Here is a 12,218-nt window from a genome sequence, read left to right as displayed (position 1 = left end):
AAAATCTGACTTCCATCTTTATATTCCATAACCATTCCATGGCTTCAATAACTTTCTTTCAACTTTTAAGTAGTCACACATATGCAGCAACCTTAGGCCAATAAGCCAAATGCAATAACATTTGCGCATTTCCCCTCTTCATGCTGCCTCTATAGCTTATATACTTTATATATATATAAAGTATCTCTGTGCCACTTGATTTTTAAAATAAAGCAACAGACACCAAATAACCGCTGTCGTTTAAGGTTGTATTTTTTTTTATTATTTCTGACCGAGACACTTGAATGCACGTTAAGTGTCTTGGCCTGCCAACTCGGAATTAGGAGCTTACGAGGAGACCTTGAAGGCAGCAAGAAAGCTCACGTGGATCGAAGCAAGCAAAGTTTTGAGTTGATTCAAATACAATTGTGTTGTCTACTCACCGAATACACATTGATATTCCACAAATATTATAAATTATATTTGATATTTCGATACATATTTTATAAAGTGCGTAATTTGGTGTGATTTTTAGAACGGAAGTGGTCTTGTGAACCCTTACGTCACTGTCACAAGGTAAACAACATGGCCGCTTACAGAGTTTTCACCCTAAGCTAACGGCAGCTATGTAACGCTAAATGTAAGTAAATATTGTTCATATTGGAAAGGAAGAAAATATATTTGACTTATCTTCTTGATAACTGGGGATATTCTAAATAGGTAAGCTGTACAAAGCTGTCTAGGTAGTAACTTATCAACAACCCAGCCTTGACTCACTGACAACAAGCTTGGCTTCTACAAAAAGGGATCTTTAGGTAGACAGCTGCATCTCAGCATCTCATCAAAGCAGCTAGACTCCCCAGTCAGTCTCACTCAGGTAGGTTAAAGCGATGGCCTCGTCTTTTGTGGTCGGAGATAAATTCCGAAATAGGGTGACAGAGCTGCTGGAAAGGACTGACTCATTGATACCACAAGAACTACGTGGAGAGCTGGAGCAGATTCTTGAGAAGCCAGAGCCAACAATCCTGTCCTTCAGAGCGGCGAGAAAACTCAAGAAATACCTTCAGGAGAAAGGTAGGTGCTTTACGTCTTTATGTAACATGACAGGTGGACCAATTTTTAAAGGTGAAATTGTGAGTGGATTGAAGAGTGGCTCCAAAAGAATTTGGCTTGACGTTCTCTCAGTGCCAAGACAAGCTAGATGCCATGTCAGTAATTTTTTATCTTGTTACCATAGTGACACCATGTACCATTTTCTTATGGCCGTTTTGCTTCCAGGGCATCCCTTCTACCTGCATGAGCTGCTGGAGGACAGCTCACTGCACCTGCCTGAGGTTGTGAAGCCTCCCAGAGTAAGTGGAGCCGTGCACAGGCATTTGTCATATCGTGCTTTTTTCTGTTTATCCTCTAACACATGAGTAACTCTTATGCTGCATTCATGTCATATGGGAAAGATGGCAGATAGAGCTTCCTACTTTAAAATACCGTTCACCACAGCTGTCAGCTGGTGAATACTGCTGGAAAATATTATTCATCTCAATTTGGGATTTGACAATGTACCCTGGTTTCTCCAACTTCCTGAATTCTGAATGCCACCAAAAAGTAAATATCTGCATTCAAATGTAGGGAATAATATATTAATTTCAGATAAAGCCAACAAAATTAACAGTTTTCACATAAGTCATATTGTGATCACAACTCCCACCGTGACAGGACACAACTATTTGCTGGATTCATTTGTGGTTGACATTTGTAATGCTTGGTTTGCTGTAAAACATGAACTCAAATGTATCACTCTGTAAGTGAATGTGTGTTAAGTGTGAAAAAGCTGATCAGGAGCAACCAAGAAAACTTCGGTTTTGGCATCTGAATGGATTCAAACAAGTTTGAATGCATGAACACTTTGAAGTTGTAGTTTTTAACTGTGAAGTAGTAGTTCCGATAGTTATTCCCATATAACTTGAATGCAGCATTAACCTGGTAGACTCCACAGTGAGGGAGAGAGAGCTTTGTATTGATATATGACTAGGACCAGAGCTGGAAACGGCTAAAACTAAAGTGTGATGTTTCTCTCCTACTTCAGAACCCTGAGCTGGTGGCACGCCTGGAGAAGATCAAAGCCAAACTAGCCAATGAGGAATACAACAGGATCACACGTAATGTCAACACTCAGGTGAATTTTCTTAAAGGCTAACTTTACAGGCAAGGATTGGGTCAAGGTGCAAGTGCTTTTATGCCATGTCTGATATTGTATTGCATGGTAGAAGTGGACTACTGAAATGTATGGATCTCTTGACTTCTCTGTACTGTAAAATAGCAATTTGTTTATCATGGAGTGTCAGACCTATAGCCTTGAAAGCAAGAGCATTTTACAAGCAAGGAGGAAATGACAGTTACATTCCACTGTAAGGACAGGGTCCATAGTCAGGGTCTATGTGTTGATGTCATTATACTGTTTCTCTCCACTTGTTAAATGGATCAGACACCAACTGCCACTGTTTCAATTATAACAATTATAGAAGAAATTATAACAATTCATCACACTGCTTTAGCTGGGAACACAATTAGGTAATTATAATTATAGGGTTGTGTAACCAGCATGTAACCAGCATAGTATTTCATACAAAGAAATCAACATTCTGGCAGCACTCACTGGGAGCTTTGGTATCAAACAAAAAGTAGTAAGACTGGCATCAGGCAACACCAGATTAAATCCAACAGACTGAAGTTCTCATTTATCTGCTATGCAGTAAACAAGTTTAACTGTAATAGATAGTAATAGATATAATAGATATTCAATTGTAATAGATTAATTTTGATGATGTTTTGTGTTGTGGGCCATGCGGTAGCCAAGTTTGCCCATTAGATATAATGAAGTCTTGAATCAGTATTGAATCTAATGAGTATCTTTCTCTGCCTTCAAGGAACTCAACCGGAATGGAACACTGGCAGATTTTGGAAGGCAAGGTTAGTATGGTATACATTTATTGATACATTTATTACACATTACAAATATAATACAAATTCATAGCAATCTGCCATCTGTGTAGCACTTTTTCTGACATATCATGCTTGATATGTCATTCATTTGTACAACAATTTGTAGTTGTAAATGGATGGACATTGGGTAGGATGGATGTAGTAAATGGGGGTTAGGGTTTGGTCAGTGCTTCCTGTTCTTTTTGCTGGTGATCTTGTCACGTAAAATCTTCTCTTTACTTATAGCTGAAGGAAACACTGGTCTAGAAAAATATCCAAAATTAATTATCCTTGATAAAAAGAAAAATTTAACTTAATCATTTTCACAGCAAAAATAATAAGTACTGCAAAATCAATTTTCCTTGGAGTCATGATTGAAGAAACTTTGAACTGGAAATAACATGTTCAACTTGTATATTCAACTTATTTACAATAAAGTGACAAAGTCTTTATGTACCATTAGCAAAATATTCAGTTTGGATCATCCGAAATGTGGTACAACACTAGTGCAGTTCGATTTACTCTATACTGCAATGTTGCTTGAGCTTCTAAATATGCATTCAATCTCCTCAACATTCATAATTTACAAACAAGATTTGTTAGATTAGCCAGCAGGACTGAACATTAAGTAACATTCTTCACATACTCTGCCCTCATCATAAATGTATATTTAACCTCCATTTTTATTTACAAACACATAAATCAACCAGAATCTCATCCCTTGCTCTTCAAAATGTACTTTCTGTTGAATTCAAAAGCTCATAATTAGGATCTTCCCAGATTCTGGACTGTTCACTGTCAGTTCTCCATAAGCTATAGAAGATCTCATCTGTGGAATAGTTACATCCACATTGCCAGTGACTCGACATCTCTCTTGATGTTAATTGCATCTCTTCTTTCTGTGATTTTCTTTCATCATATTTTAATCACTGTTCTCACTGTCATTTCACTTCCATGATTTATCACTGTGCCAGTAAACTAAAACTAAACTGTGGGCTAATGCATCACATTGTACATTAATTCTATCTGTGTCTGTTTCCCCCCTTTCCGCAGTGCGATCAGTCAAAGCGGCTGTGGTGACCGTATTTAACTTCCTGGTGACGGTGGTCGCCACGTTTGCCTGTTCCTACATGGGAAGCCAGTACCTGTTCACCGAGACTACAGCGGTAAGAGAAGATGAAATCAAACATGTACACATTCATTCAAGCAAGTATAAGGCTTTCTGTATTAACCCAAGTAATACTTAGAGGGCTAAAACTGGGGACACACTACTGAACAGACTGTGAAAAGATTGGACATCACACATTTAGCAACTGGCATTTATTGTTTGCGTCTTGTGTTGGAGGCACACACACTTTACTGACTGGATTGGTAGGCAAGATGACAATTGCTTTGTGTCCCTAACCTCGGCCTTCCCGTTTGTCTCTTGTTTTCCAGAGAGTGATTTCTGCTGTGATTGCTGCATCTGTAGTCGGCCTGGCTGAGCTTTATGTCCTGGTCCGGACCATGGAGGGAGAGCTAGGGGAACCATAGCAACCATGGACAAGGAACAAGGGAACCATAGCAACCATGGAAGCAGAACCAGGGAACCGTAGCAACCATGGAAGCAGAACTTTGGGACCCCTATCATCCATGGAAACCTTCTACTTTCTTCTCAATAATACAGTATATATCTCACTTCACATGAACTCTTTGTGGACTTTTTACTTTTTATTTGAAAGCAAAATCAATCAGCGGCCTTTCAGGGTCAGATTCATGTTATTGAGAAGGCAGCTAGGTTTAAGAAACTGGATTGATGTCAGCAATAGCGCCAAATGGGAGCTTGGATATCATAAAGTGAAAATTATTCTGTTCAAAATTCTTGAATGTCTTTTTGTGTAGTCCTGTCTTGTCTTTGTATAGACTACTGCTTGATTAATAATGAGATTTTTCCTCATGATTTTCTTTAAATCAAATTGTTGGTGATATTTTCTTATTTATTTACCGTTATTTTGTTTTTATGTTTACTTTTTGTCCTACAGAATTATTTCCCTTCTGTTTATCTCCCTCTTGTTCTTCCTTGGAAACATCCGTACTGTCAAGCTGTCCCGTGAAAATGAATGTTGATCAGATGGCAGTTTCCTCATGATTCCTTCTATCCTGTCGTAAGATGTGGTCAGATTTGTTTGTTCAATAAAAGCATCAGCCTTTACCAAGTGTAATCCATAAAGTTGATAATCCTGTTACAGCCACCTTCCCCCTTTCACTATCTTCCCCTGCCTGCACTTAACTTTGGTCTTAATTCTGATAATAGTCCTTGATCTTTCTCTAGTTCTAAGCCGTCTTTATTATGCACTTCTCTATGATACATGTTTGTTTGAGAGATATAGGAATATTGTTATTGTCGGGACACTTTGACCCTTGCACTTGGTAAGACTGGCTGCTTGGAATATGAACTTAATCTACTGTTGCAGTCATTGTAAGTTGTTCTGGTCTAAAAATGTAGTGAAAATGTAGATGTAAATCCATTTAGTCAAACTGTCCAGTCTGAAAACTAGATTAATGGTTGGTATTAGTGATACCAGGTTACTGTCATTGTTATTCTTATACCTCCCTAAAATGCTGTTTGTTTCACTTTGCTCTAGTCGTCCTTGTTTTGACTCGTCCGTACAGCCTGCCAGCTGTGCCATCAGCTATTCCCATCATCTATCTTTACCTGACAGATGTGGTTCTAATTGTCTTTGCCTACTGATCTGCGCTTATCTGGTTTGAAGTGAATCAGAGGGCTTGATGGGTTTTACGGTCAAAGCATCAAAAACAACCAATTAGGCTACTGTACCCTTGCTGCCATGCAAGACTCAACATCCTCTAAACAATAACACCATGTATCTTATTTCAAAACAATTCTAATATGACACGGAAGATCTGTTTTCACCTCTCTGATCCCTCCTCGGGATTCATATTTTGTGGAAAGTATCTCGTCATTCTCTTGTCTGTAAATAAGCACGAGTCCCATCATATCAGCGGAAAGATTAAAAGATGTAACTACATCTGGAATACAAAAAAAAGTATCTCCCTAAGATCTGAGATTTGACACCCGGATTAAGGGTTTATTGAAAGATTATTTGGTATTAAAGATGATTATGATATGCAGAGATCGCTGTCCAGCGGCGGACCCAGGCAGGCGAACAGCGAGCGCTCCTGTCTGTCATATCTGCCCCTTGTATTATTACCTCTCATGTAATATTTCAGAACTTAAATCCAGGCAGAATTACCGAGCCTGTAAGCTGATAGACCCTGAGCTCTGGCTTTAATTTAGTTCTTATTATTCATTTTTTTCCCCTTCCCTCCCCTCTGTCCATCCACCCCTCCCAATACTTACAGCGAGAGAGATATAAAAAAAATATATATTTTGACTCAGAAAATAATTATTCCTGTCGTGGTATCTTACCACAAGGAATCATTTTAATCGGGATGTTTTGAAAGATAATACTCCCGGGGTCGGAGCATTAAACATGCCATGGCTCGACTCTGAGCAGGAAAACAGCTGAGTACAAGACCGGTTCCTCCGCAGAAACAAGTTGATAGGTTATTCATACTGTAAGCAAATATAACGGAACAAGTCCTGAGCCAAGAACTTTGATAACTGCACGGCACTTGACCCTTTGAACTGACACAGAACTCAACAGTGGGCTGAAATAAATCAATTTATTCCCTAAGACATACAACACATGACCAGTAAATACGAAGAAACATGGAAAGGGACAAACCTTTGACAACAACATGAAAACAAATATACAGTTTGGCTGAGGTACAACAGACACGGACATCACTTTGTTGGGCTGGAAGGAACGTAGTCTTGCTTTGATTGAGACGCTGACAGTGTTGTGAAGGGAAATGAAAAGGAGTGACAGCTCTCTTTGCAACAATAACCAACTATTACTAACACTTTCCACAGCTCTTGCTCCACACCCAAGACTGAACGGTGCTCAGAATTCGAGGAAGTTGGTGACGATAGCAGCGTTGTAGATGAGGTCCGAGATGTAGCCCATGGAGGTCTGTGGTCCCAGCTGTGGGTGGTGGTGGTGGTGGTGGTGGGCCTGTCCCTGGGCGACATCCCAGTACACCGGCTGCGGGTGGGAAGGGACTACCTGGTCCACAGAGGTGTGGCCTCCGCCATTGGCGTTGCCTCCGTACCTGGCCTGGTGGGTCCCAGGCGGACCCAGGCTCTGGGGCTTGAAGTTCCTGAAGGCCTGGGGCAAGCCAACGTCCCGGTACGAACGGGAGGAGGGCGAGTGGTGGTGAGGCTGCCTCAGGACGGGCTGGGGAAGGAAACCGGGGAGAGGCCCGAGGTGCGACCGCTGCTGCTCCTCCTCCCAGAGAACAGACTCGGACAGTTTCGGGGAGCCGGGCGCAGGCTGGTGGTGGAGAGACGATGAAGAAGAAGAAGATGCAGGGTTGCTGTAGAGCTGGATCCAGTCGGAGTAGATTTGTGGCCCGTCCTCACAGGGGTGGCTCTGCTCCGGCCTGAATATGTCTGCTATGGTGGTGGAGGTGGGGAAGGAGGAGGAGACGGGCCCTGGGGAATGGACACGGGTCCTGGGCTGGCAGGGCTCCACAGCCCCTCTACCTCCCAGGACTGTCTTGGTGGACTTGGAGAGTCTCCCAGTCTTGATGCTTCTGGCTCTTCTGTTTTGGAACCACACCTGTGGAAAAGGGTAAGGGTTGTCATGTAGCCTCTGTAATCTGTTGTATTTCTCTCTTGGCCTATTTGGTTAGCTTTACTCAAGCCAAAAATTGTTAATAAAAATAGTTAAAGGCTAATTCTGTGGAGAAATGCCAAAGTCCAAGAGTTATTATGAGCCTTCCACAGATCAGCCAGGTGATTTCCTAACAGGGGAGCCTATAGGGGAAATACTTTCAGGAGGCCCTTCAGACAAGTGGGGTGATACTGTACTAAATTAGATGCATCAGGTGGGTATAGGGCAAGTGAATTTGTTTCGAATTCACTTGCCCTATACCCACCTGATGCATGGGGTGAAGAAGAATGTGCTTTTTGGACACATGGTTTTCATATGTGAAAAAGTGAGATTTCCCAATTCCCATGTGAAAATGACATTTTGACAAATTGTCTTTGCATGTGAAATTAAGTTTTCACATGACAAATATTTTCATAGATGAAAACAAGATGAAAACATGGAAAAAATGTTCACATATGGAAAAAAACAAAACACTTAAAAAAAAAAAAAAAAAAAAATCACATCAGGGAAGCATTCACGACCAATGTTCCCTCTACGCTGATAGTTTAGTGACCTACTACTAATTTATCACATTGACCAAATAATCTCTTGTCAGCCATCAGTCTTTGCTCCACTCTGTCCCAAACAAAATTGTTGATATTTTGAAGGGTTTTTGTACATAATGTTTTAAAAAGTGAGTTTAGTCAATTGACACCCCTGATCGTTCCCCGATACTTTCAGCAGACCGACCTGTATCTTGCTCTCAGGCAGGTGTGTGTGTGCGGCCAGCCGCTCCCGCAGGGTGATGTCTGGGTATGGAGTCACAGCGAAGGCCTGCTCCAGCTCGGACAGCTGCGCCCGGCTGAAGATGGTCCTCTTCCTCTTCCTCTGGCCCTCCATGAAGCCCGCTCTCTCCGGCTCCGGAGAGGACAGCGCGCGCTCACTCCTGGCATCTTTAAGAAAATTCAAAATCAAAAATCAAAGTAAAAATAAATAGCAATTAAAATAACAAGAACAACAGCAGCAATAAAATAAAACAAATAAAACAATAACAGCAATAACAATAGCCTACTAAGACATATTTAATTAAAGAATGAAATGAAATAGAAATTAGAAGAAAAAAAAATTAGGAAAAAAAAAACTAGCTTTTGGAATTTTTAATTTTGACTATTGGAAATCTACGTTTAAATAAAGATTTTTAAAATGTCTCAGGTGGAAATGCATGGAGTTTTACGCATATTTTGTGCATGTTTTTGTAAATATAGAATGAAATCACAAGGCCTGTAAACGAAAATCACAAAACGCTGTGAAGACACCTCACTGATCTCTTCATTTAAAAAATTAGAAAACAAAATGTGGTCAGGCAGTCATCATGAAGCAATCTGGATTCGCGTTTGTTGACCTTGCACCCTATATTTCATTAATGTTTCATATGCCAAAGGAGTTTTTTTTTAATTTTTTTATTCAGTATTTTTTATGGATATCACTCAAATAACTGAAATTGAAGGTATTAAGAAAGTAAAGGGCAAAAAATAACTAGAAGATAACATTTTTATTTGCGTGGTGAGCTAAATCATATAGGCGTCTATTAACTTACCTTTGCAGTGATCCTGCTCTCCAAATAACGCCTTCAAATCCATATCTTTATGCTGGTTCTGCTTGAGCAGAGGGAAGTCTGCGTCCACGAAGAGAGCCATTACAACTCCATAGAGATCCAGACTGGAGACTAAAGTGTAGATCCGCAGCTTGGCCCTTTACTGATGCTGAGAGCTGACCAGGAGGAGGAGTGGCAACTTCTTATACCCACCCGGGACACCCCACGCCCACCCAACAAACCCAGGTGTTATTCCTGACTGTGTCCACCTCTGTCTCTAATCCCCAGATACCGGGATTGACTGAGACGGCAGAGCAGAGCTGTTTTCCGCTGCCGTGCTTCTCTCTCTCCGTGCGGAAAGTCTAGCAGAGTCTGGCGACTGGTCGTTATGCATGGGCGTTAACTGGGTAGATGGGTAGATTTTCAACGCACAAGGGGAGCTCGGGGCCCACAACAGTTAAAGATTCAGAGACCTTAGTTCCTGCATTCTGCTTGAATCTGCATCGTTGAATTTCTTGTAGAAAAAATATATTTTATATAAAAAATTAAGCAAAATTACACAAAATTACAAATGATCATTTCACTATTTAGGCTACATATCGCAATTTACTAATAATAACGCAGCCATAAAGACTGCATTTTTGGTGGAACGTATTTTAGTGACGTTCGGACACAGCAGCCATAGTATAGGCTACAGCTTTTAGATTTATGTGTACTGTTTGTAACAAATAGCCTATAGTAAATCAGCAGATTTTGAAATTTGATACAAAATATGAGAGAAAATCCCTCCTACCCGGGAAAATTGTGAGGGTTGGCAAGTAGGGTGTGGACTCGCCATAGGCCTTAACGCAAGAGAGTCCAGATATAATGAGAGAGCAAAGACCAAGCAAAAAAAAAAAAAAAACTAACATAAATCTATAGCCTAAATCTAGTTGGAAGCCATATAAAAATCACATCGGGAGCATTCAGGACCGATGTTCCCTCTACAATAATAGTTTGGTGACCTATGACGAATAATTTATCACATCGACCAAATAATATTATCTTGTCAATCAGCCATTGCTCCACTTTCCCCCAAGAAATTTCGTTTATATGAGCGGGTTTATACATTTTGGTGGCAAATGATTTTAGATGCAAGGACCTTATGAACTGACGCCCCTAGGATTATAACTTTTGGAACAAATAATGAATTTGACTTGGAAAAATGGAAATAGCTACTTTACAGGTTAAATTTTATTGAAGATTGATGTTATTGAAGCATTTGCATTTTTATCATATGAGTGACACTACAAAATTATCAATTTGAAGTCATAAAGTCTTAAAATAATATTTTTTTCAAAACAGCCAATGGGGTGAGATTATGTCACTTGTGTCTGATGCAAATCAACATGTTTCAAGATTTTTCTTGAATCAAGTGTCATTTTCTTGATGCTAATGGTGTGATCAGTCTACCTGTTTCAAATTTGACACTCATTTCTAGAAAATTCACGAGATTGGAAGCAAATGGAATTACGTCACCCCATCATCAGGATTTCTCACTTGTTTTCAAGAAAAAATGTTTATACTTAGACAAAATGAGATCCAATTAAGTTTAATTAAGATGGACATGTTTTTGCAGTGAAAACGACAGACAAAAACAAAACAAAACAAAACAAAACAGAGTATGTCTCATTGTTTCAGAAAAACCTTACATTTCTGATGAATTATCAGGATTGGGGATTAAGAGAATCTCAGATTGGGGCAAAAAAGGGAGAAAAACTTGGTTGCTTACTTCACAACACCTCTTCTTTGTGTATTTAGGTCTGGTTACTTTAGCCTTGGATGTCGAATGAATAAATGTATGAATGAATGAATGAATGAATTTTTTATTTTCGTGTCATACATCTAAATGGCCCATCTCACATGGGATTATATGACACTCAATTCCAACAACATATAAAACAAAGACTTCCAGGTCACTCAACATAATAGCACAAACTAAGACAGCTAATATAATACAAAACAACTATACTTATACAACATGGATTTTGTGAGTGTCCATGCTTTATCTAAATAGTCCACAAAAGCAAATGTTTCCACCTCACACAAAAATCTGTTTCAATTTTCTGATTAGTGATTTTTATATCATTTGTGATGTGCCATCTAATCTTGGGTGTGAATGTTATGATACTCCAGTTCCACTGAAATAACCCAAAACACATTCATGTTCAAATCTATTTCAAGCTTTTGAAGAAACTCCACACATGAGTTTAATTAGGCCTTCATCATCTAAGTCATATATGACTTAGACATATATGACTATTACATCTGGACTATGGAGTCTATAGACTCCATAGTCCAGATGTACGGTAACTAAACCAAATTTAAACCATGTTCATGAAAGCCCCTTGGACTCTATTCCAATACTGGCCTCCATTGGCTGCCAGTCAAGTACAGACTTCAGAATTCCTCTGATCACCTATAAGCCATTGCACTTTGACTCAGGTCCTCTGCACAGGGGCCTTTTGGCTGCTCCAAGGTCCAACCTTCCTTAGCTGAAAGATTTTTATGTAAAAATACACCCATCTTGTCAGTCTAAATCACAATATGTGGCAACAGAGAAATCCCATCCCCCAGGCACGGCGCTACACCGGGGCTAGGGGGTGCTATAGCCACGTCACAAATCTGCATAGCCCAAGTTAAGCCCCCTCAAGCATTTTAGTATTTTTTTTATTTTTAAATAAAGAAATATGTAAAAGTTAATAACCAGCCATTCTGTTCCCAATCCGATCCCTGGCTGCGTGCTCGTGCCGCGCGTGTACCCTATGACGTGACTTTTAAAAAAAACAAAACCATAAAAGTGCAGTTGCAGGATATTTAGTCTTTTTTGAAATTAGAGAAGATTAAGTTTTCTTTGAGGGGATCATCTTATAATTTCCTTTCCCATTGGAGACCGTTGATTAGCTATT

General features: G+C 39.8%; 2 protein-coding genes across 2 annotated transcripts; one reads left to right on the top strand and one right to left on the bottom strand.

The window, feature by feature from the left end:
• Nucleotides 1–558: 558 nt before the first annotated feature.
• vma12 (vacuolar ATPase assembly factor VMA12) lies at nt 559–5,149 on the top strand. The gene is made up of 6 exons (XM_071905135.2): nt 559–1,053; nt 1,258–1,331; nt 2,063–2,152; nt 2,904–2,946; nt 4,012–4,124; nt 4,396–5,149. Exons 1-6 carry the CDS (start codon nt 870–872, stop codon nt 4,489–4,491), a joined length of 600 nt encoding a protein of 199 aa, XP_071761236.1. The 5' UTR covers nt 559–869; the 3' UTR covers nt 4,492–5,149.
• A 1,777-nt stretch (nt 5,150–6,926) lies between these two features.
• Nucleotides 6,927–9,373, bottom strand: sebox (SEBOX homeobox). Its single transcript, XM_071905132.2, has 3 exons — nt 9,274–9,373; nt 8,427–8,629; nt 6,927–7,643 (listed from the first exon to the last, which is right to left on the bottom strand). Exons 1-3 carry the CDS (start codon nt 9,371–9,373, stop codon nt 6,927–6,929), a joined length of 1,020 nt encoding a protein of 339 aa, XP_071761233.1.
• Nucleotides 9,374–12,218: the final 2,845 nt, after the last annotated feature.

The sequence above is a fragment of the Centroberyx gerrardi genome, chromosome 6, assembly GCF_048128805.1.
Source record: "Centroberyx gerrardi isolate f3 chromosome 6, fCenGer3.hap1.cur.20231027, whole genome shotgun sequence".
Classification (NCBI taxonomy): Eukaryota; Metazoa; Chordata; class Actinopteri; order Beryciformes; family Berycidae; genus Centroberyx; species Centroberyx gerrardi.
Note: the sequence above shows the minus strand (reverse complement) of the source record. Positions and strands in the feature narration are given on the sequence as shown.

Excerpts from the sequence above, each read along its gene's own strand:
- vma12 (XM_071905135.2), top strand. The coding sequence starts at position 870 with ATGGCCTCGTCTTTTGTGGTCGGAGATAAATTCCGAAATAGGGTGACA. Across the intron at positions 1,054-1,257 it reads GAAATACCTTCAGGAGAAAG|GGCATCCCTTCTACCTGCAT; the intron begins GTAGGTGCTTTA and ends TTTTGCTTCCAG. Across the intron at positions 2,947-4,011 it reads GGCAGATTTTGGAAGGCAAG|TGCGATCAGTCAAAGCGGCT; the intron begins GTTAGTATGGTA and ends CCCTTTCCGCAG.
- sebox (XM_071905132.2), bottom strand. The coding sequence starts at position 9,373 with ATGGCTCTCTTCGTGGACGCAGACTTCCCTCTGCTCAAGCAGAACCAG. Across the intron at positions 8,630-9,273 it reads AGAGCAGGATCACTGCAAAG|ATGCCAGGAGTGAGCGCGCG; the intron begins GTAAGTTAATAG and ends ATTTTCTTAAAG. Across the intron at positions 7,644-8,426 it reads TGCCTGAGAGCAAGATACAG|GTGTGGTTCCAAAACAGAAG; the intron begins GTCGGTCTGCTG and ends CCTTTTCCACAG.